Source organism: Drosophila miranda, chromosome XR (assembly GCF_003369915.1).
Source record: "Drosophila miranda strain MSH22 chromosome XR, D.miranda_PacBio2.1, whole genome shotgun sequence".
Taxonomy (NCBI): Eukaryota; Metazoa; Arthropoda; class Insecta; order Diptera; family Drosophilidae; genus Drosophila; species Drosophila miranda.
The window spans coordinates 9,840,576-9,863,494 of NC_046674.1; the positions used below are offsets into that span (position 1 = coordinate 9,840,576).

General features: G+C 44.7%; 6 protein-coding genes and 1 long non-coding RNA gene across 7 annotated transcripts; 4 read left to right on the forward strand and 3 right to left on the reverse strand.

Moving 5' to 3' along the window:
* The first annotated feature begins 2,943 nt into the window (after positions 1 to 2,943).
* Positions 2,944 to 4,263, forward strand: LOC108152018 (cytochrome b5). Its single transcript, XM_017280995.2, has one exon. The coding sequence runs from the start codon at positions 3,641 to 3,643 to the stop codon at positions 4,037 to 4,039; it is 399 nt and encodes a 132-aa protein (XP_017136484.1). The 5' UTR covers positions 2,944 to 3,640; the 3' UTR covers positions 4,040 to 4,263.
* On the reverse strand, positions 4,076 to 8,362 carry LOC108152013 (ATPase family AAA domain-containing protein 5). Its single transcript, XM_017280990.2, has 4 exons — positions 8,158 to 8,362; positions 7,210 to 8,056; positions 4,632 to 7,142; positions 4,076 to 4,563 (listed from the first exon to the last, which is right to left on the reverse strand). Exons 2-4 carry the CDS (start codon positions 7,974 to 7,976, stop codon positions 4,272 to 4,274), a joined length of 3,570 nt encoding a protein of 1,189 aa, XP_017136479.1. The 5' UTR covers positions 7,977 to 8,056; positions 8,158 to 8,362; the 3' UTR covers positions 4,076 to 4,271.
* Positions 8,363 to 8,601: 239 nt separating this feature from the next.
* Positions 8,602 to 9,222, forward strand: LOC108152017 (probable trafficking protein particle complex subunit 2). The gene is made up of 2 exons (XM_017280993.2): positions 8,602 to 8,762; positions 8,832 to 9,222. Exons 1-2 carry the CDS (start codon positions 8,676 to 8,678, stop codon positions 9,162 to 9,164), a joined length of 420 nt encoding a protein of 139 aa, XP_017136482.1. The 5' UTR covers positions 8,602 to 8,675; the 3' UTR covers positions 9,165 to 9,222.
* A 29-nt stretch (positions 9,223 to 9,251) lies between these two features.
* Positions 9,252 to 10,422, reverse strand: LOC108152016 (translocon-associated protein subunit beta). The gene is made up of 3 exons (XM_017280992.2): positions 10,312 to 10,422; positions 9,744 to 10,119; positions 9,252 to 9,687 (listed from the first exon to the last, which is right to left on the reverse strand). The coding sequence occupies exons 2-3, from the start codon at positions 10,116 to 10,118 to the stop codon at positions 9,490 to 9,492; spliced, it is 573 nt and encodes a 190-aa protein (XP_017136481.1). The 5' UTR covers position 10,119; positions 10,312 to 10,422; the 3' UTR covers positions 9,252 to 9,489.
* A 627-nt stretch (positions 10,423 to 11,049) lies between these two features.
* On the forward strand, positions 11,050 to 15,145 carry LOC108152015 (nuclear pore complex protein Nup133-like). Its single transcript, XM_033387640.1, has 9 exons — positions 11,050 to 11,253; positions 11,313 to 11,487; positions 11,552 to 11,998; positions 12,058 to 12,373; positions 12,426 to 13,065; positions 13,128 to 13,332; positions 13,392 to 14,079; positions 14,130 to 14,662; positions 14,727 to 15,145. Exons 1-9 carry the CDS (start codon positions 11,138 to 11,140, stop codon positions 15,096 to 15,098), a joined length of 3,492 nt encoding a protein of 1,163 aa, XP_033243531.1. The 5' UTR covers positions 11,050 to 11,137; the 3' UTR covers positions 15,099 to 15,145.
* Positions 15,146 to 15,514: 369 nt separating this feature from the next.
* On the reverse strand, positions 15,515 to 15,949 carry LOC117186629. The gene is made up of 2 exons (XR_004471613.1): positions 15,816 to 15,949; positions 15,515 to 15,623 (listed from the first exon to the last, which is right to left on the reverse strand). It is a non-coding gene; the product is annotated as an uncharacterized LOC117186629 (long non-coding RNA).
* Positions 15,950 to 16,555: 606 nt separating this feature from the next.
* Positions 16,556 to 20,659, forward strand: LOC117186628 (nuclear pore complex protein Nup133-like). Its single transcript, XM_033387639.1, has 9 exons — positions 16,556 to 16,757; positions 16,817 to 16,991; positions 17,056 to 17,502; positions 17,562 to 17,877; positions 17,930 to 18,569; positions 18,632 to 18,836; positions 18,896 to 19,583; positions 19,634 to 20,166; positions 20,231 to 20,659. The coding sequence occupies exons 1-9, from the start codon at positions 16,642 to 16,644 to the stop codon at positions 20,600 to 20,602; spliced, it is 3,492 nt and encodes a 1,163-aa protein (XP_033243530.1). The 5' UTR covers positions 16,556 to 16,641; the 3' UTR covers positions 20,603 to 20,659.
* The last annotated feature ends 2,260 nt before the right edge of the window (positions 20,660 to 22,919 follow it).

Below are 22,919 nucleotides of genomic sequence, written 5' to 3' on the forward strand. Positions count from 1 at the left end.
TAATTTAGTTATTTTAAAATCATTTCCATTTGTCGCCTGCTAAATGAAAATAAAAGAAACTTGAAAGAGACACCATACCACAATAGAGACATGCAGAAAAGAGAGAAGTGAAGAAACGATGGAGAGAAGGAAATAATAACAAATTATATAAGTGAATATGTAATTGTAATTTAATGATCAATACACTTATAGTATACACTTTAGTTTGAATAACTCTAGTTTTTAGTGAAGCCAACCAACTCTTAACTATACTCTATCCACCCCAAACCGACCCGACCCGCTCCGCCCCACCCTGACCTCTTCTTCCCTATACCACACACCCTGTACGCTACCCTCCTTATACCCTATATTATTATATGCATGGCCCATGTGCTGGAACACACGAAAACAAAACACACACCCACACAAACACAAACAATTTTTAGTTCAATTGAAATTTGTATATTTGCTAACGGAATTACAATGTAAAAAAAAACAACAAAAAAACGAGAAAAATGAAATGAAATCTATGTAAACCAAATTGTAGAGAAATTATCGTTTTAATTTTTATTTATTTCTTTGATTTTTCCCTTATTTAGAAAATAAGAGATAGTGCTTTTAAAAATTGTAAAGATCGATCAAGTATCGATAAGGCTCTGTCTTCCTTTTCTTGGAAAATAGTCCATCCTTAGCTCAGTGGCGCCACCAGCTGCGTAGTTGTTGGTTATTGGAACTACACCATAGGTGGTGCCTAACAAAAGCAAGACGGTCATTAAAATGAATCATTCAATTCAATCAGATAAAGCCTTTAGAGAAGCCTTTAAGGATTGCACAATTATTAAATACAATTTTACACCTGTATTCACTCACGCAAATGGATAATTTTGTCTATTTTCTGAAGACTATGAGCATTGGCACTCAGCTTTTGTCAGCTAGCACTGGTAGAATGTGAACAACGTAACACAGCACTGGTGAGAGCCACGATCACATGGCGGTTCTTTCAAATACATTTCGATCATTTTTCGATGGTAGATATCCAATTGAATAATTCCTCATAAGATCCACAGTATATCCAATGTATATACCCATATATGCATAAGATTAAAGCCAATTTCCACACGATCCCAGAAATATTTAGAGGAGAGAAGAAAGAAGAAAGAAAGAAAATGGTTTCACGAACTTACGATCCATTTAATGAAATTAAAACAAACATTTAACCGAAAATTTAGATGAAAAGCGAATGGAAAAACTAGAAAAATATGATAACAAAAAAATGCAAAAGAATGGAAAAAGAGAAAGGAGAAAAGAGAAACTTTACTACGCCGAAAAGTCCTACAAGCCTACACTTTTAATAAAAATATATACGATACAATACGATACGATATATCTCGATGTCTATGGATCAAAGTTGATATAGGAAGGAAAACCAAAAATAGCCCGAAGTATTGCGAAACGAAACCGAACAGAAAACCGCAGACAATGAATAACTAAACAAAGTGTAGAGATTAATTTACTAATTAATAACTAATTAATAAAGAGAAAGGAAAAGAAGGGTGAGTCCAGCTAAAATATCGAGGCGAAATCGAAACGAAATCGCTGAATCAGCTACATATACACGCATACACATATATGTATGATATTTAAATATATAACTAAATATAATTTACGTAAACAGGCCTAATTTCAACTACCTCCAAAACTGTTTTTTAAATTAAACAATTAAATTCTAAACGAAGATCGGATCGAGTCTATGAATTATACGAATTATGTTTAGCCGAAAACTAAACGATAACTAATTATAAATCAAATGAAAAACCAAAAACAGAAACGAAAACAAAAACAAAAACAAAAGCGACAAAGGATAAATTATAAATTATAAATTATAGTAAATCAATTGATTGAATTACGTTTTTTAAAATTCAAACAGATCGATTAATTCAAACAAAACAACAAATCAACAATCATTGACAAGTAATTAATTTTACATTTTATATGATATATATGATATATATATAGTACGGTACGATACGATATATGTAGATATTTATTAATTCTGATATATATATGGTATCTGTACATTTAAATCGAGAATACAAATGGAAACGCACACGAGCTGCGTTTTGAAAATGCGAAGCCGTCGACTGATATTTATAACAAAAAAAAAATTATAACATTAAATAACGAGCAAAAACAAAGCAAAGAAATTCATTTGTAAATACACTGAAAATGCTGGAGGAATGGCGCAGGAATCCTGGGAGACCATTATGTTAATGTAATCACACACCCACAAAACAGTTCCCCCCTTTACCCAGTCCCCACATCCCATATCCTTCCAGAAATCCAGAAATCGAATCGGAGTTATAATCGGATCCACCACGCAGCAAATTTGCACTCAAAACTAGCGAAATTTTTTAAAGCGCATTAAGCAAATCGTCACAGATACATAAATCTATATATATATATATATATCTAAATACATATATATTAAATGAATACCAATTATTGTTGTTGTCTCATATAAAAGAAAAAACCAAAACCAAACCAGAAACTGAAAGGGAAACCAAAACGAAAGCAAATTAAAATATATTTCCAAAATATATCTAGAATATAAACTTTGAAAGCCAAAAAATTACACAAAAAAAAAAGAACAAGGTTTTTACTTTAAAATGGGTTTATTGGGTGCAGCAGATTTGTTGCGTGTCAACGGGAATATTTCAAACTCAAATCGCTCCATACAAACTGCAGTCAGCCATGAAAATGCCATTAAAATTGTATCCACGCAAAAAGCTGAGCGATACAAAAAGCCTGTCCAATTGCAACCTGACGATTGTCAACTGTCATAAAATTCGTATTCAAATTGCATCTGCGCAAGAGCTAAATGCTATTGTTACATACTCCCTCGCAGATTAAAAACCAATGATTGATTGGTCGTGTTTTTAGCCAACTAATGGCTATGAACAACACAAATAAAAAGCGGTCTGAACAGCAAAGAAACCCGGAATTTCCCAGTGTCCCTCCCCTCTGTGTCACCGCCGCACTATCTCAAAATATTATCTCGCAGAAAAAGCTTCGTAATAGTAGATAAATCGCTGTCTAAGAAATCAGCAAAAATGTTCCACCTCATGAATCATCCATCGTACGGCGGATGTATAGATGGAAGACCGATCCTAATCACTGCTGTGGCAGTTGTGAGGACCACTACACGCCAGAATGATCAATCAATTTGCATTATTTTCGGGTGGCAAAAAGACACCAAGTAAGTAAGTTAGTAAGTAACTATTGGACAGCAAGAGACTTTAGGACTGGAGGACGTGAAATTCTCACGTACTTCTTATCAATCGAGCGATATTGGGTTCGCTAGTAAACATATGTAGTACATCTGACCAAAGCACCGATTGCGGCTAAATGTTCAACATAAGCAAAGGGCGGACCTGCCACGCGTCCATTGAACGAGAGTCCGTTCAACTGGCAACAACGTGAAGGCGGCTTCAGAAGAGCTCCATTCATAAGGTTCCATTAGCGGAAACAAGATAAATCGTATCGCTATCGGACGCAATCAGGCGCAGAAACAGAAACAGACGCAGACGCCTTGTTAAATTACGAGCAGCCATAAAAACAAGGCTGTTCCATCGGGAATTCCATCATAAGCGAATTATTAATTATGTCACAGCTGTACGAACTGTCGGAGGTGGCCGAGCAGAATGGCAAGAAGGGGAAGCCCTGCTGGATCATCATCAAGGGCAACGTTTACGATGTGACCAAGTTCCTGAGCGAGCATCCGGGCGGGGAGGATCTGCTGCTCGAATACGGCGGCAAAGATGCCAGCAAGGCCTTCAGGCAAGCCGGACACTCGTCGGATGCCGAAAAGGATTTGAAGAACTTTAAAATTGGTGAACTTCGAGCGATTACAACTCCGACAACGACAACGACAACGACGGCGCCCATTCAAGTGCAGCCTACGTTGAAGGACCAGGACAAGGAGAAGAGGGTCAGCAGTCCAGTACCTGCGGACGATGCGGAACCGATGAAGAAGAGCTCTGGCTTCCTCTGTTGCTGCTAGTGGATAGTGTAGAAACGTAGGAAGTACAATTGGAAGTTAAAGGTCAAATAATTGATTTATTAACATAATTAATTAGTGTAATTAACGTTTAGCTAGGATACGACCTCTCTCATCCCATCCGCATTTAGAGCTAAGCAAACAAAAGTCGCCATCGCCTAAGCCTAAGAAGATCTAAGAACTCTGCTTACCTCGATCAAATAAATTGCAATTACAGATTCAACCAACAATTATGCTAGACTATTGAATGATCCTTTCGTCCCGAGTCGTCCTGATCCGCTGGGGGAGCAGCCCCCGCTGAGATATCTTGGAATACACTGCACGCAGAGTCGAAGGTATCCGTGGCGAAGTTAGACACGTTCACCGTGTGATTGCGGAGGTAGTGATAGAAACGACTCGACTTGCGCTCCTGGCCCACGCGCTCCTTCTCGCTGCGACAAATGGAGCGCAGCACGGGCTCATAGTCGAGGGCCTTGGAGGAGGCAGAGCGCAGCTGCCCAATGCCCAGGTGCTCGCCGATGCTCACCCTATCCAAACAAAAATGAACAATTCCTATATTCATTCCTGTATATATTTGGTTTATATGAAGACCTACCTTTGTGCTGGCTTGTCGAATAGGTTGTAGGCACACTCCTTGGCCGCCAGGCCAGTGAGAGCCTGCTCCACCAGCATATGGGAGATGTCCTCCGACAGGTACAGTTGCAGGCGATCGCAGCAGTCCTGGTTGGCATCCATCAGGGCGGCCAGCGAGATGTTGTCGTAGAAGGCGGCCAGAGTGGCGAGCGGAGAGCAGTCCTCGCTCTTCCGCTGGCTGGTGGCACTGCTTAGCCAGGCCTTCTTCGGGGAGCGGGACTTCCTCTTGGCATTGGCCCTAGTGGCGGCGGCAGGCGGCTGCTGTTCTTTAAGCAGAGGCGATGTGGCCATCAGCTCGGAGAGATTCAGGCGCAGCAGACGAAAGTCCACGGGAAAGGGAATCCGATGCTGAACATTCTGGGAGCAAGTGAAGAACTCAAACAGACGCTGATGTATGTGACAGTTATCCACAGTGGCCAGGCGTGTGGAGGATTTGCCGGGGGACTGCTTCAAAGACTGTGACTGCTGGCCCTTCAGGTCGCCGCCACTTTGGATGTAGAACTGCAGCTCCATGAGGGTCTTGCGCAGGTTCTGCTGGTTGTACAGATACAGGGATATAAGCTCGTCCAGCTCGATAGGACAGTTCTCCATGAGAGCCAGCACAGCCAGGAATCGTGAGATGTTCAGGGCATTAGGGGCCTGGAAGTGGATCTGGTTCTGCTGCATCAGCCGCTGCAGATGGGCGCAGTTTGGGTCGGAGGCCACCACCACCACGGGCCGCTTCGAGCTGGCCGCCAGCGTGTAGATGGCATCTGTGAAACCCGCGTCCATGTTGTCGAACAGAATGTCCGCATCTTCGATGAGAATCAGTGACTTCCGCACAGGCTCGACGCCCGCTGGATCCCCCTGCTGTTGCTGCTGTAGCTGCTGCTTCTTGGCCTTGAGGCCACTCTTTTGTAGCTTTTGCAGCAGCTGCTGGGAGGATCCGCCCCCCATCTTGCTGTCCTTGCGTATCTGATGCGACTGCGTGGCCTCCTGCAGCTCCTGGATGAGCTTCTTGCCCGTCCGCTTCATCCCCGCATTGATCTCCAGCACATTGAAGTTCATGTCGTTTGCCAGGGCGATGACAGCGTTGGTCTTCCCACTCGATGAGGGGCCCACCAGGACCATGGTGTTGCTGTTGGCCCCCACCGAGCTAGAGTCGTTGCCAAAGTCAAAGGAGGAGTCGTCGAAGGTCTGCGAGCTACGGCCGCCGTTGCCATTCCAGCCGGAGAGGAACTCCCGCAGCTCGTGCACTGGCGTCAGATTGACCAAGACTTGTTCAAACAGCAGTGGCTTATACTTTTCGGTGAAGAGGAGCTCTCCATTCGGGGCCGAGAGCGGGGGCTGAGCTTCCTCCGTGCTGCCGTGATCGAATTGTTCTATCGAGCGCAGTGTCCGTCTGGTGACCACAAACGATTCGCCCATCTGTTGCGTGTCCTGGGCGGAATCGATGGCGCTGAAGTGGCGGTACTTCTCCCTCATCTGGTTGTAGCACTTGAAGGTGGGGAAGCGCTCGAACTCGTTCTTCCAGAGCTTCACAAAGGCCCGCTTGTTGTCCAGCTGCGGCAGGGTCGTGTATGCCACCTTGTTTGTACTCTTGTTGTAGGCTTGATGCCAGTCCGATGCCTGGCAATTGGTGAAGCTACTTGCCTTGGAACGCCTCTTGCCAGATGGCAGAGACACCTCCTCCCCGTCATCTTCTTTTCTCAGTGAAAAGGGAAGTCCCACACACGGTCCCTGTATCGTTTCATAGCTCTCACAGCCCACGTGGGCTATGCTGGGAAATGCCTCGTAGCTCTCCTCGTAGTACTGCTCAAAGTTCTTCTGGCGGCTCTGCTCCTGCCTGATCTTTTCGGGCACGCCGGATTGGAGGAATGCCTGACGAGCCTTGAGGACAGAGGGATCCGGACTGGGCTTAGGCAGCTGCCGGACAAAGAGCGGCGCCAGCTTCTTTGGTGTGGACACCGGATTACTGCTGTCCAGATCAATGATCTCAATGGATGATTCCTCCGCTTTTTGGCTCTTTTTTGCTGCGGCAGCTGCCTCGCTTTTGCTTTGCTTTGCGGGGCTCGTCTCCAGGTCGTAGTCGTATCGAGACTTTCCCGCACAAGAGCGACGCGGTCGCCCCGGAGGTGTACCCGTTGATTCCACATCGATGGATACCGTCTCCACAATGCTTTTCTTACGCTGCGGTCGCCGCTTTGGCGTGTCCATTGGGGGGGTTGCTATCGTCACGGGCAGTTCTTTCGGCGACTCCACTTTGGGGAAGTAGCCCAACAGACTGTCGCGCTTCTTGGTGGGAGAGGAGAGCTTTGCTAGGAATTCCGTCGTGTCCGCGTTCTGGGCATCCACACTGACCACCTCCACATCCACCAAGCTGATCCGGCGTGTCCGGGGCCTACCCCGACCTCGTTTCACGGGAACTGTAGGAGCCGATGATGCGGCTGGTAGCTCCTTTGGCTCAGTCTTTGTCGTCAGCATTTTCTTCAATCTGCATTAACAATTCAATTAATTAGTTAATGATGGAACTTCTTACGAGTCTACCGACTGAATCTCACCTCTTGGCCCTCTGGTCCATTTGCTCCTCAATGTAGTCCTCCCTCGCTTCTTCTTGCAGTCGCCGTTTGGCTCCTCCCTTGCGTTCGTTCCACTCCTGCAGCAATTGCTTGCGCTTGGACGTCGGAGTGCCTGTAGCAGGATCCTCTGCCAGATCGGCAGGGGACTCGGAGGCATCCTTGCCACCATCGTTGACGCCTATGGATCGGTTTCTGGCATTCATCATGAACTCGAATACATTAGTGGAACTTTTGGCCTTGGGTGGCGGAGCTGTTGCCCCATTTTCTGGCTTCCCAGCTTTAGAAAAGTGCTTCAGTATGCTCTGGTGTTCGGCCACGGGGGTGCTGCACTTGAGGGGACTCGACTTCCGCTTGCCATTCTTCAGGCCGTTCTCCTGGGCGACCTTTTCTCTCAACGGCTGGGGCTTTGACTCCCTGACATCCATTCCTGGTGGCCTCTCTTCGGCTTCGGCCAGCAGGGCGGCACGGCGTTTCTCCTCGCGCTTCCGCTTGTGCTTCTCGCGATGCTTCTTCTTCACCGAGTAGAGGACCTCCTCCATGTTCTGCAGGATGAGCTTGGACTTGGCACTGGGCGGTGCTCGCAGTACAAATGGGGACGTGGGCTCTAGCTCCAGTTGCTGCAATCCATTTCCGGTGGGAGTTCTGGGCGGACTCGTGGTTTCGGCAGCTTCCGCCGCTGTTGCTTCTACTGCTGCACTCGTTGTTGTTGTTGCAATGTGCTCTCTTGTAAGACAATTTACATCAGTCATTTTCTTGGTTGCTTCGCTGGAGATTTTAATACATGACTATTTTGGAGTGTGTGCGTGTGTGGGGGTCTGTGTGTAGGTGTCTGGGTGTGTGTAAGCGGGTAAAATACAGAAGCCAAACTTATAAAATTGCAATAAACAATGCGCAAAGCATACTAAAATACAATAATAATGAATGGTGTACCTTGCGACCAAACGATTTCTTTGCACTTTCACACGCACACACACTTCCGCAGTCGCGATGGCTTCGGGCACACTCTACTTTTAAAACATTTAAACACTTTAATTTTTAAACTTTTTAAAATGTTTTAAACATTTTAAGTGCATTTCTTGACACAAAAAAAAGGACTGTAATGTGCTGTAGGAAAAAGGCGCGAATAAATTGTGTTGCAAAACGTTCCATCCGTGCGGCCTTTTCAAACACTCCTTTTGGTTTTTCGTGCCACCCAATGGAGCAATTTAAAAGCAATGGTGCTAAATTGCCAGGAATTGGATTTAAAATGGTTAATCTATAGGAATTCTAGCGCAATTCAGGTCGTGGCTGATCTACGAGAAGAATTTACATAGTTTTACTTAATTTGTTCACCTGTTTATTTATTCGGTATATTTATGGTATATTTCGAAAATGAGAGCAGACCGCGGTCACACTGGTTCCAATGATGACAAAAAAAGAATTACAAAATTTTATTGAAGAAATATAAAATGTCCACCTATTATTTTGTCATTGTTGGCCACAATGATAATCCCATCTACGAAAAGGAGTTTAGCACTGTCAACAAGGAATTCAGGGTAGAATATTGCCACAAAATGATACTGGCATCCATCTGAAACGCTCTCATCCTCTCTTTCGCATTGCAGAAAGAGGACCACAGACACCTGAGCCAGTTCATTGCTCACGCTGCCTTGGACCTGGTGGACGAGCACAAATGGAGAACGGCAAATATGCAGCTGAAGTCCATCGACCGCTTCAATCAATGGTTCGTCTCCGCCTTCATCACCGCCAGCCAGATACGCTTCATCATTGTGCACGACAACAAGAACGACGAGGGCATCAAGAGCTTCTTCAACGAGATGTATGATACGTATATTAAGCATTCCATTAACGCCTTCTACAAGATCAACACGGTCATCAAGTCGCCAATGTTCGAGAAAAAGGCCGAGATCTTCGGGCGAAAGTTTTTGCTATCATGAAGCTGTTAGTGAATAAGCAGTGTACATAATATAAATTTGATTTAATTTATTTAGAAAACCAGTCTAATGACACGAAAATAGCTTATCTCTTGATGGTTTAGTTTTATTCTTGTTCCTTTCAATGCGCCTTCGAATCAAATCTAAAACGATTTAACGCCTTTTTCCCCCCAGTAACAATTCCAAACTAAATGTGTGGTAGGATGGATAAGCGCATGCAAATGGAATCGATTGGAGGTTAAAGCAACAATATAGTACGGAATTGTAATGGGTGTTCAAAAAAAAATCTCTTTAAATGTTGTTCAATACAAGAGACTAGCGTCCAGGCTTAGTGCTTCTTGTTCTTGCCAGCGCGTTCGTATTTGCTCTTGGACTGGTGCCACAGGCCAAGGGGGATGGCCAGGGAAGGCAGGGTCATGACGGCGAATGCCACCCAGTCGAAGAAGTGGGAGGAGAAGCGCTTGTTGTACTCGTTAAGGTTGACAATGCCACCCTCACCGGGCTCCGAGCTGATGGCCAGTTGGAGCTGAAAGCACATGAATCCTTAGACCAAGTAGGCGACTAAAGAAATCAGTGACTTACCGCCTCAGCTTCCTCGACGGGCTTGTAAGACACCTCGGCGGCTGTGAAGTTGAAGTAGCCGAAGGCCTTGGGGCGCACCACCACCACATGGGTGAAGTTGGTCTGGGGGGCAATCCGCTCCACGGTCGCGGTGGGCTGGCCACCAACCACCTCGAATGCCTCCGGATGGAAGCCATTATCTACCAGAGCGACGTTGGTGGCAGCACCATTGCCCACATTGAAGATGGTATATCGCACCAGCAGATCGCTCTTTTCCACCAGGTATTTGTTCAAAATCTGCTTTGACACCAGAAGGCGGGCACGTGTCTCGTCCTCGGACAAGCAAACGCTAAACACCGCAAACAGCGCGCACAGGGCGAGGATTTGTTTGAACATACTGCAAGAGAGGAGAAAATTTTTGAACGTTTCACTTTTTTGTTGACGTGGAAGGGCAGCCACAGTAATGGGAAGGGAAGCCACAAAGGGCAGCATCTCTCGATGTTGTTGTGCTGTTCTATCACACAAAAGCTATCCACAAACACTACGAGACATCAGCGGGATTGTCGTTTTTCATCATCTATAAACTTACTTGGATATTAGTTATTTCTTTCGCGAGCAATTTAATTGTGAAGAGCAAACGACGACGCGACTGCTTTCTCAATTGACGGTTCGTGACGTGGAAGTGGAACGCGGAACGGGCACTCGGCTGTCAAACTTCGGGAACAGCCAGTATGACCGTGGGAAATTAAGAAAACAGAGGTATTTTTGTGCGATAGCTATCGGCGTTTAATTTTGAATTTTAGAGCATAGAGAATCCCAATCTCACTGCATGCTTTTCCCAATGGGTTTTATTGCTTGTCTCGCACTCTTTAATTCAAGTGAAGTGTAGTCAAATATGTCCAATCTGTCCGCCACTAGCCATACAGTATATTGGTGTCAGTTAATACAAAGAAAATGTACCAAACAAATTTGCTATATTGCTTCCCAGGCTCGCGTCGCGTCATAAGCCGCCCATTATGAAATTATACAAGGTTGTGTATTGCGACAACGCGCTCCCTTTTCGGGGCTTAAATACTAGGATGGATCTACATGAAGAATTTGTATTTTTATTTGAATTTTTATTATATATTAAGAGCTTTAGCTCAAGTTGGTATTCTGTTTCAATAAAGGGGGGTTAAGTGAGCTAAGTTCGGTCTTTTATTGGTATATTTAAAACGACACGATATATTTCGGTATATTTTATCGATAAGAAAATTTTGAACTTTTTCTGTCTCTCTCTACAAGCCTTATATTTACATTTTTACAAATATTTTCGACGATCGTGAGTAAAACTAAAAATAACTGTGGTCTCTATCACTGGGATAATACTCATAGTACCCATTGTAATAATATTGAAAAATTTAAAGGAAATAATCATGAAACAACAGGAAAACGAAAATCCGCTGGAGTCATCGCCATCTTCTTTTTTTGGCGAGAGCTCGAACTGCTCTCCACTTTTAGGGAGCTTGAATAAAACTGCCCTACACAACAGGTAAGTAACAGGAGTGTCTCGCTTATTAAAAGATGATTTAAAACACTTGTTCCCAACAGCCGGCATAGTTTTTCGGGGCGATCCTCCCAATCGATACCCGGCATCCGGTCGGACTACAATGTTGTTAAGAGCTTTGGTTTCCCCCTGCCCGTCGTAGTGAACGAGGCCTTGACCTCTGTGGGATCTGCTGCAGGAACCGTTTCTGCGAAGGTCGCCCAAAATGGTTTGGCTTGGGTACGAGTATAAGCACGGGTCGAAAAATGATTTGGCCTGGAATTAAATTTCCGCCCTTTTTCAGGTTGTGCACGGCCGCCGACTCCTAATTTGGCAGTACAAGGAGTCGTCAAAGGGTGCCAAGCACCCTAGACGGGAAGGTGGCTTGCCTCAATGCCGCGAACTACAACTGCCCTACTCCGACTTGGGGTACAACAGTGAGTTGATTAGTGTATTCCAGACAGACGGCCAGCAAATGGCATCCTGCATAGCAGTTTCTGCAACGGGAGATGTGCGCTATTGGCCATCTATTGCCCACGACGGGAATACCGTGAATCTACCGATCCTAACCGGTCAGGACTTCGTTCAGATTATAAATCTACCATTGCAAGAGGGCTACCTTGCTGTGACCTCAACTAGCACTTTGGTATTTCTCAGCGTAGGCGTCACCAACGGCCGATACTCGTTGCACCACAAGACCATAAAGCCGGCCACCAGTTTGCTTGGTGGCTTTGGCAGCGACAAGGATCCGGTGAGGCTTGCATTTCCATCTAAAAAGGTTCCTCAAATAATATAAAATATATTTTCTAGCTCTTGGTTGGCATGTGCTGCGAGATAAATTCTCCTGAAGGTGAAACCGTGAAGGTGACTGTGCTCTCGGATCGTTCGATCCAACGCTGGAGTTTGTCAAGCAAAGGGAATACAGAACATTTACTCCACAAGGATGAAGAGGTGGTGCGCCGGATTAGCGAAGAGTTTAAGCAAAAGTTCTGGAATCTCCGTACTCCCGCGGACAATGTGGAAATCGAGTTGCATCTGCTGGACTTTCATATCGTTGATGACAAGGCTTATATATTGGCTGGAGCTGTTAACGCTGCCCACGCTCCACAGATGTGCTATGCCGTTGGTAAGTATTGAATTTGTCATTCAACATGAACAATACTTAATACTATTTCTAGCTGTGGCCAGTGTCCAAGCGAACAGCATACTTCTGGAGTCATTCACACCCCTTAAGTTGAATAAATTCTACAACGCCAAGACCAAAGAGGATTGCGTCAGCCTTCGCTTTATAATAGGGAGCAGCCACATCTACCTCTACACCCCAAAGGTGGTCTATCCGTTGCTCTTGGAAAACGCCGTACCCACAGCCGAACTTGAGGCGGAAAAGATTGAATTTCATTTGCACGACGATCGAATCCTATGTGCCGCCGTCTGCAGTCGCCTGCCGCTGTTCTTTAGCCGCACACACGGACTGGTTTCCATCACGCCCGGCGACTTTGATGCCAACGAGCTGCATAATATGAGCACCTGCAATACACCAGATCTGTTTGAACCAGCTATGCTCGGTAGTTTCAGTGCACCCGATCAGTCTGCACTATCCGCAGTAACTGGCAGCAGCAACAATCTGCACATGTTCGAACTGGATCCGGATGAGCTATACAGCGATCGACGTGACGAAGTGGGCCAGTTAAAGGCTGCCTTCGTGTACCACCTGAAGCGTAATAACAGCATGGTGAAGACCATTATCGGGGAGCTTCTGCGCACTGTCAATGAGCCCGATCAATGTGGTGCACCCTTGGATGCCTACAAGTTGGATAGGTATGGACACTTGAATTTTTACTAAAATACTATAAGCTATCAGATACTTCCATTTCCATTAGAATTGTCATCACAATAGCGGAGGACTTGGCCGAGGATCTTCCAATCGCCGATTCACGCTGGGAGGAGGCCCTGGGCGATCACCATGGCAATCGTCATGCGTTGGGGAGTTCACGTTCCATGCAAATAATCAATCAGCTACGTGACAAAACCCTTGCCTTCGATCACTTTGTCTCATTTCTTCATGCCAGCGGCATTTGGGAGAAGGTGATTATTATTGCTCTTATTCCTATTTTTTTGAATTTATCTTGCGTCATTCTTTTCAGCTCAATGCCATACCCTGTGGTAGTAATGTGCTGAAGCCGACCAGTTTTATATTGTCCGATATTAGCGAGAAAATAGTGGCTGCCATGGCACTCCGTTCCTTGCAGGCCAAACAACCAGAAATCATCGAGCATGCCATCGATGCCACTGTCGCCATGTGGGATGAGAAGCCCAATGGCAACTTAACCACCCAGGATATATTCTATGTGAAACTGTGCAAATTCCAGTTTGTATTCAAAGCCCTAGCCGAAATGGCTGACAATCAGATTTCAGCTCAGAGAGATACCATTGTAATGGTGGCCCAATTTCTCAACGATACCAATTCCATCGTCCTGGATACACTGGGCCAGGTGTTTATGCATCGTGAGCAGCAGGCGAACAACTTCACACCGAACAATGACAGACTGGCCGCCTGCGAAAACCTTCCCTGGACGGCCATGTCGGGAAGTGCTGGTGTGCTGGACACTCTCAACCGACTTATAGACCTCAGCCTGCGCTATGGCTATGCCCAGTGCATCAGTGAGGCGGAGCTAAGCCAGAAGTTGTACCAGCAAATATACGAGCTAGTGGACTTGGTGCTTGAGGGACGCAAGAGTTACTTGGAGTGTTCGAGTGTTCGAGGATCGGAGAAGGCTAATCTATTGCAGCAGCAGTTTGAGGCACAGCGCAGGGAACTCATCTCAGTCCTAAGTAGGTTTTCAGTATAACTGGGGCGTATTTCATATTCATTCCCTTTCCAGTCAAGGATCTTAAGTACGAGTATGCCGCTAAGTTGGCTGAAAAGTATCTGGACTTTCATAGTCTAGTGCTAATATGCGACGTGACGAATGACAAAGAACGTTTGGATGACTACATGCGCAAATACGAGGAGTTTGACTTCTCGCAGTTTGCCATCAGATGGTATCTGCGGCAGAAGCGACATGGCGAGGTATTCGAGCGCTTTAAGGACAACCCGGCAGCGCTGGCACAATTCATGCGTGACCATCCATCGCTGGTCTGGATTCAGCTGATATTCAACGGCGACTACGAGCAGGCGGCAAAGGTGCTGTACGAGCTGGCGCAAAACGAGGAGATTGTGGCGCGCAAAAAGTCAATGTTGTCTCTGGCCAAGCAGGCTGCTTTTGCGGCGCCCGACACTGACCTGACGTTGCAGAAGATCAATGCTGATCTAAGGCTCATCAAGTATCAGCTGCAGTTGAGCCATGACGTACTGCAAAACTCTGGCCTCGACCCAGTAGAACAGAAAGTTCTCAAAGCTGAGGATATTATCGATGTAAGTCGTAGTGTCGTAAGTCCATAGTGTCGTACATTATTTAATAATATTCAATAATCCACAGCTATACATCGCCGATGAAAACGAAAGTGCCACCGACGTAGAGTTTGGCAAGGCCTTGGAGCTGCTGAGCTTTGTGGAACAGCCCTACGATCTACGCCACAAGATCTGGTGTGCGGCCATACGCCGCGACAACTGGATCTATGATCCCAATAATGCCGTGGAATACATACAGAAGCTACTATTCTTCAAAATCATTGAAATCTCGCATGTGAAGGGCCAGGAAGGCGACAATTTTCTGCCACCCATGGAGGAGTTCCTGGAGAGCACAGAACTGGTCGACCTGCCGCAGAACAAGTCGTTCCAGAATCTCTTGAAACTGACCTACGAGTATGTGGCCGATAAGTTCAAACAGCCACAAGACATGAAAGTCTAATTATGTTGTGCATACACAAGCATTTACATTTATTAAACTTTGAACCAAAAGTTCAAGATGATGTGTGGGGGTTTGGGTTTTTGTGACGTATGGCGTGGCGTGGTGGACAGAGTGCTTTCTACTGGAAAGTGTGATATCAGAAGAGTCTGCTCCCAAAATTGTATTGCTCTAGCTTTTGTAGTCTCTGAGATTTAGGCTCTCATCGGAACGGATGGACAGACGAACAAACAGACTTAGACATGGGGTCGGAAACGCTTCCTTCTGGATGTTACACACATCCACTTCTACCATAAAATAAAAGAGTATCGTCGTTGTCGATGATAGAGAGATGGAAGGTACAAATAAAAGAGGGACAATGGAGAAAGTATGAAAGAAAAAATATTAATAATAACCGAGCGTTCAGTTCAGAGCGTTCAGTTCAGAATCTGCTTTGACACCAGAAGGCGGGCACGTGTCTCGTCCTCGGACAAGCAAACGCTAAACACCGCAAACAGCGCGCACAGAGCGAGGATTTGTTTGAACATACTGCAAGAGAGGAGAAAATGTTTGAACGTTTCACTTTTTTGTTGACGTGGAAGGGCAGCCACTGTAATGGGAAGGGAAGCCACAAAGGGCAGCATCTCTCGATGTTGTTGTGCTGTTCTATCACACAAAAGCTATCCACAAACACTACGAGACATCAGCGGGATTGTCGTTTTTCATCATCTATAAACTTACTTGGATATTAGTTATTTCTTTCGCGAGCAATTTAATTGTGAAGAGCAAACGACGACGCGACTGCTTTCTCAATTGACGGTTCGTGACGTGGAAGTGGAACGCGGAACGGGCACTCGGCTGTCAAACTTCGGGAACAGCCAGTATGACCGTGGGAAATTAAGAAAACAGAGGTATTTTTGTGCGATAGCTATCGGCGTTTTATTTTGAATTTTAGAGCATAGAGAATCCCAATCTCACTGCATGCTTTTCCCAATGGGTTTTATTGCTTGTCTCGCACTCTTTAATTCAAGTGAAGTGTAGTTAAATATGTCCAATCTGTCCGCCACTAGCCATACAGTATATTGGTGTCAGTTCATACAAAGAAAATGTACCAAACAAATTTGCTATATTGTTTCCCAGGCTCGCGTCGCGTCATAAGCCGCCCATTATGAAATTATACAAGGTTGTGTATTGCGACAACGCGCTCCCTTTTCGGGGCTTAAATACTAGGATGGATCTACATGAAGAATTTGTATTTTTATTTGAATTTTTATTATATATTAAGAGCTTTAGCTCAAGTTGGTATTCTGTTTCAATAAAGGGGGGTTAAGTGAGCTAAGTTCGGTCTTTTATTGGTATATTTAAAACGACACGATATATTTCGGTATATTTTATCGATAAGAAAATTTTGAACTTTTTCTGTCTCTCTCTACAAGCCTTATATTTACATTTTTACAAATATTTTCGACGATCGTGAGTAAAACTAAAAATAACTGTGGTCTCTATCACTGGGATAATACTCATAGTACCCATTGTAATAATATTGAAAAATTTAAAGGAAATAATCATGAAACAACAGGAAAACGAAAATCCGCTGGAGTCATCGCCATCTTCTTTTTTTGGCGAGAGCTCGAACTGCTCTCCACTTTTAGGGAGCTTGAATAAAACTGCCCTACACAACAGGTAAGTAACAGGAGTGTCTCGCTTATTAAAAGATGATTTAAAACACTTGTTCCCAACAGCCGGCATAGTTTTTCGGGGCGATCCTCCCAATCGATACCCGGCATCCGGTCGGACTACAATGTTGTGAAGAGCTTTGGTTTCCCCCTGCCCGTCGTAGTGAACGAGGCCTTGACCTCTGTGGGATCTGCTGCAGGAACCGTTTCTGCGAAGGTCGCCCAAAATGGTTTGGCTTGGGTACGAGTATAAGCACGGGTCGAAAAATGATTTGGCCTGGAATTAAATTTCCGCCCTTTTTCAGGTTGTGCACGGCCGCCGACTCCTAATTTGGCAGTACAAGGAGTCGTCCAAGGGTGCCAAGCACCCTAGACGGGAAGGTGGCTTGCCTCAATGCCGCGAACTACAACTGCCCTACTCCGACTTGGGGTACAACAGTGAGTTGATTAGTGTATTCCAGACAGACGGCCAGCAAATGGCATCCTGCATAGCAGTTTCTGCAACGGGAGATGTGCGCTATTGGCCATCTATTGCCCACGACGGGAATACCGTGAATCTACCGATCCTAACCGGTCAGGACTTCGTTCAGATTATAAATCTACCATTGCAAGAGGGCTACCTTGCTGTGACCTCAACTAGCACTTTGGTATTTCTCAGCGTAGGCGTCACCAACGGCCGATACTCGTTGCACCACAAGACCATAAAGCCGGCCACCAGTTTGCTTGGTGGCTTTGGCAGCGACAAGGATCCGGTGAGGCTTGCATTTCCATCTAAAAAGGTTCCTCAAATAATATAAAATATATTTTCTAGCTCTTGGTTGGCATGTGCTGCGAGATAAATTCTCCTGAAGGTGAAACCGTGAAGGTGACTGTGCTCTCGGATCGTTCGATCCAACGCTGGAGTTTGTCAAGCAAAGGGAATACAGAACATTTACTCCACAAGGATGAAGAGGTGGTGCGCCGGATTAGCGAAGAGTTTAAGCAAAAGTTCTGGAATCTCCGTACTCCCGCGGACAATGTGGAAATCGAGTTGCATCTGCTGGACTTTCATATCGTTGATGACAAGGCTTATATATTGGCTGGAGCTGTTAACGCTGCCCACGCTCCACAGATGTGCTATGCCGTTGGTAAGTATTGAATTTGTCATTCAACATGAACAATACTTAATACTATTTCTAGCTGTGGCCAGTGTCCAAGCGAACAGCATACTTCTGGAGTCATTCACACCCCTTAAGTTGAATAAATTCTACAACGCCAAGACCAAAGAGGATTGCGTCAGCCTTCGCTTTATAATAGGGAGCAGCCACATCTACCTCTACACCCCAAAGGTGGTCTATCCGTTGCTCTTGGAAAACGCCGTACCCACAGCCGAACTTGAGGCGGAGAAGATTGAATTTCATTTGCACGACGATCGAATCCTATGTGCCGCCGTCTGCAGTCGCCTGCCGCTGTTCTTTAGCCGCACACACGGACTGGTTTCCATCACGCCCGGCGACTTTGATGCCAACGAGCTGCATAATATGAGCACCTGCAATACACCAGATCTGTTTGAACCAGCTATGCTCGGTAGTTTCAGTGCACCCGATCAGTCTGCACTATCCGCAGTAACTGGCAGCAGCAACAATCTGCACATGTTCGAACTGGATCCGGATGAGCTATACAGCGATCGACGTGACGAAGTGGGCCAGTTAAAGGCTGCCTTCGTGTACCACCTGAAGCGTAATAACAGCATGGTGAAGACCATTATCGGGGAGCTTCTGCGCACTGTCAATGAGCCCGATCAATGTGGTGCACCCTTGGATGCCTACAAGTTGGATAGGTACGGACACTTGAATTTTTACTAAAATACTATAAGCTATCAGATACTTCCATTTCCATTAGAATTGTCATCACAATAGCGGAGGACTTGGCCGAGGATCTTCCAATCGCCGATTCACGCTGGGAGGAGGCCCTGGGCGATCACCATGGCAATCGTCATGCGTTGGGGAGTTCACGTTCCATGCAAATAATCAATCAGCTACGTGACAAAACCCTTGCCTTCGATCACTTTGTCTCATTTCTTCATGCCAGCGGCATTTGGGAGAAGGTGATTATTATTGCTCTTATTCCTATTTTTTTGAATTTATCTTGCGTCATTCTTTTCAGCTCAATGCCATACCCTGTGGTAGTAATGTGCTGAAGCCGACCAGTTTTATATTGTCCGATATTAGCGAGAAAATAGTGGCTGCCATGGCACTCCGTTCCTTGCAGGCCAAACAACCAGAAATCATCGAGCATGCCATCGATGCCACTGTCGCCATGTGGGATGAGAAGCCCAATGGCAACTTAACCACCCAGGATATATTCTATGTGAAACTGTGCAAATTCCAGTTTGTATTCAAAGCCCTAGCCGAAATGGCTGACAATCAGATTTCAGCTCAGAGAGATACCATTGTAATGGTGGCCCAATTTCTCAACGATACCAATTCCATCGTCCTGGATACACTGGGCCAGGTGTTTATGCATCGTGAGCAGCAGGCGAACAACTTCACACCGAACAATGACAGACTGGCCGCCTGCGAAAACCTTCCCTGGACGGCCATGTCGGGAAGTGCTGGTGTGCTGGACACTCTCAACCGACTTATAGACCTCAGCCTGCGCTATGGCTATGCCCAGTGCATCAGTGAGGCGGAGCTAAGCCAGAAGTTGTACCAGCAAATATACGAGCTAGTGGACTTGGTGCTTGAGGGACGCAAGAGTTACTTGGAGTGTTCGAGTGTTCGAGGATCGGAGAAGGCTAATCTATTGCAGCAGCAGTTTGAGGCACAGCGCAGGGAACTCATCTCAGTCCTAAGTAGGTTTTCAGTATAACTGGGGCGTATTTCATATTCATTCCCTTTCCAGTCAAGGATCTTAAGTACGAGTATGCCGCTAAGTTGGCTGAAAAGTATCTGGACTTTCATAGTCTAGTGCTAATATGCGACGTGACGAATGACAAAGAACGTTTGGATGACTACATGCGCAAATACGAGGAGTTTGACTTCTCGCAGTTTGCCATCAGATGGTATCTGCGGCAGAAGCGACATGGCGAGGTATTCGAGCGCTTTAAGGACAACCCGGCAGCGCTGGCACAATTCATGCGTGACCATCCATCGCTGGTCTGGATTCAGCTGATATTCAACGGCGACTACGAGCAGGCGGCAAAGGTGCTGTACGAGCTGGCGCAAAACGAGGAGATTGTGGCGCGCAAAAAGTCAATGTTGTCTCTGGCCAAGCAGGCTGCTTTTGCGGCGCCCGACACTGACCTGACGTTGCAGAAGATCAATGCTGATCTAAGGCTCATCAAGTATCAGCTGCAGTTGAGCCATGACGTACTGCAAAACTCTGGCCTCGACCCAGTAGAACAGAAAGTTCTCAAAGCTGAGGATATTATCGATGTAAGTCTTAGTGTCGTAAGTCCATAGTGTCGTACATTATTTAATAATATTCAATAATCCACAGCTATACATCGCCGATGAAAACGAAAGTGCCACCGACGTAGAGTTTGGCAAGGCCTTGGAGCTGCTGAGCTTTGTGGAACAGCCCTACGATCTACGCCACAAGATCTGGTGTGCGGCCATACGCCGCGACAACTGGATCTATGATCCCAATAATGCCGTGGAATACATACAGAAGCTACTATTCTTCAAAATCATTGAAATCTCGCATGTGAAGGGCCAGGAAGGCGACAATTTTCTGCCACCCATGGAGGAGTTCCTGGAGAGCATAGAACTGGTCGACCTGCCGCAGAACAAGTCGTTCCAGAATCTCTTGAAACTGACCTACGAGTATGTGGCCGATAAGTTCAAACAGCCACAAGACATGAAAGTCTAATTATGTTGTGCATACACAAGCATTTACATTTATTAAACTTTGAACCAAAAGTTCAAGATGATGTGTGGGGGTTTGGGTTTTTGTGACGTATGGCGTGGCGTGGTGGACAGAGTGCTTTCTACTGGAATGTGTGATATCAGAAGAGTCTGCTCCCAAAATTGTATTGCTCTAGCTTTTGTAGTCTCTGAGATTTAGGCTCTCATCGGAACGGATGGACAGACGAACAAACAGACTTAGACATGGGGTCGGAAACGCTTCCTTCTGGATGTTACACACATCCACTTCTACCATAAAATAAAAGAGTATCGTCGTTGTCGATGATAGAGAGATGGAAGGTACAAATAAAAGAGGGACAATGGAGAAAGAATGAATGAAAAAATATTAATAATAACCGAGCGGGAACAATTATACCTACCATTATATACATACATACATACATATGTACATATGTTCTTAATCTTATGATTTATATAACCTATCCAAAATATTTAATACTTAATTACACGTAGGCGCCGGAATTGGCATGCATGTTCTCTCTTTCTGTTTGTTGGTATCCGTTTCGTAACAATAATAATTTATTCGAATTTCAGATATTTTTTATCTGTTGCCATTTTTGTCCATTTTTTCTACTACCATTTTATATCCGCACACTGCACGAGAAAGAGTGTGAGAGAGTATATGAGAAAGAGAGAGATAGAATGAGTAAGCGCGTTGCTTTGCCACTGCAACTTCATTTGCCTTGTTCTTTCTGGCCATATTAATGATGCGATCTATGCTAAACTCGGCAATCTGATATATATTTATTTTATGATTCTGTGTTTTCGGGTTTCTCGTATCCTCAAAATTGTGGATGCCTCAGATTTTCGTCTTTTGTGGAGTTTGAAGTGGCCGTGGCAAAACTTTACCGGTCGAGTACCGGGTATAAAAAGATAACAATAAAGAATTAACCAAGCCGTTTTCGCTTGTGTCCTTGCATCCTTGCCTGGATTCGTTTGGCCATGGTGGTTTAATAAATCTTTTGAGATTAAGTAAATTATATTAAAAAGGAAAAGGGCGTAACCAGGATTTCTCGAAGGGGGAGCCAAAGTTGGTCAGAAGTTGTTGTAGAATTGAGGCAAACCAGCCTCCAAATACGGAATGTACTTTACCTCCACAATCAGAGCTCTGACTCATAGCCCTCATAGCACTCAGCACATTTTTTAACCATCCGAAGTATCGTATCACGGGGTATTTGCCTTGCAAACATTTTTTTACATCTAAGGGAATCTTTTTGTATCCAGCTTAAAATTAGATAGATACTTTCTTCTGAGTGGCAGCAATGCTCAGTATTCATCTTCTTGGAGAGTTTTTTCAGAACAAATAAAACCATTCTCAACACCCAAAGTTCGTTTTTCATAATAACGGTATTAAATGGTATTGTACCAGGATCAAGATCCATTTTTAATTACATATTAATTAATATTTGGGGCCATATGTAGTTTCTGCATTCAAAGCATGGGCCTTGGTAAAAAAAGGGACGAATGCTAAAATCACATTACATGATTAATAACATTAATAACGCTCGTATTTACATACATACATATGTATATATTGTAGACAAATAGCCCAGCAAAATCTCCTTGAGCTTAGCGCTGTTTTAAGAGCTTTTCCATCGCGATTTTCAAACGAATTATAATTTTATCCGATTAATTTATTTTCTATAAGATTAACTCATTATTATTAGCATCATTTTATTGCGCTGTTATGGAAAATTTGTTCAACATAAAAGGGTCTAAAACAAGGCGTACAAAAGTATTGGCACACTTGTTAGCTCATTATAGTTCTTGTAATTTGGCTATATAATCGCCTTTTTTGGGAGGAAAATTCACGCTTAGTTCTAGGTTTGTGGAACTGTCCAATATTCAATCTAAAAATATTTCCAACTGTCGCCAAATCGCTATATTTTGGAAAAATAAGTCTAAGGAAAAAGAAACCACAGAATCTCAGAGTAAAATCATTCGGCATTTTCCCAACCAAGGCCAATTAGTTGTGGAAAATTGTAGCACATCGTTCAACACTTCAAAAGAGCTTTTAAACAATAATGTTCGAAACACACAGGCCTTTCAAAAATAATTTTCCTGAAAAGCGTGGTCTAAGAAAAATTTAAATAGAAATAATAAATCCACTTGGAATGCTAACAGTTATTTTGGTTTTCTTTCTTCTGGCAATTTTGGTACATATGTAAGACGGAACTTTAAAAAAACCTCGCTGCATATAACAATTTAAATATGTGCACGTTTCTTAACACATTATTGGTATTGTTCAAACTGTCAGTACA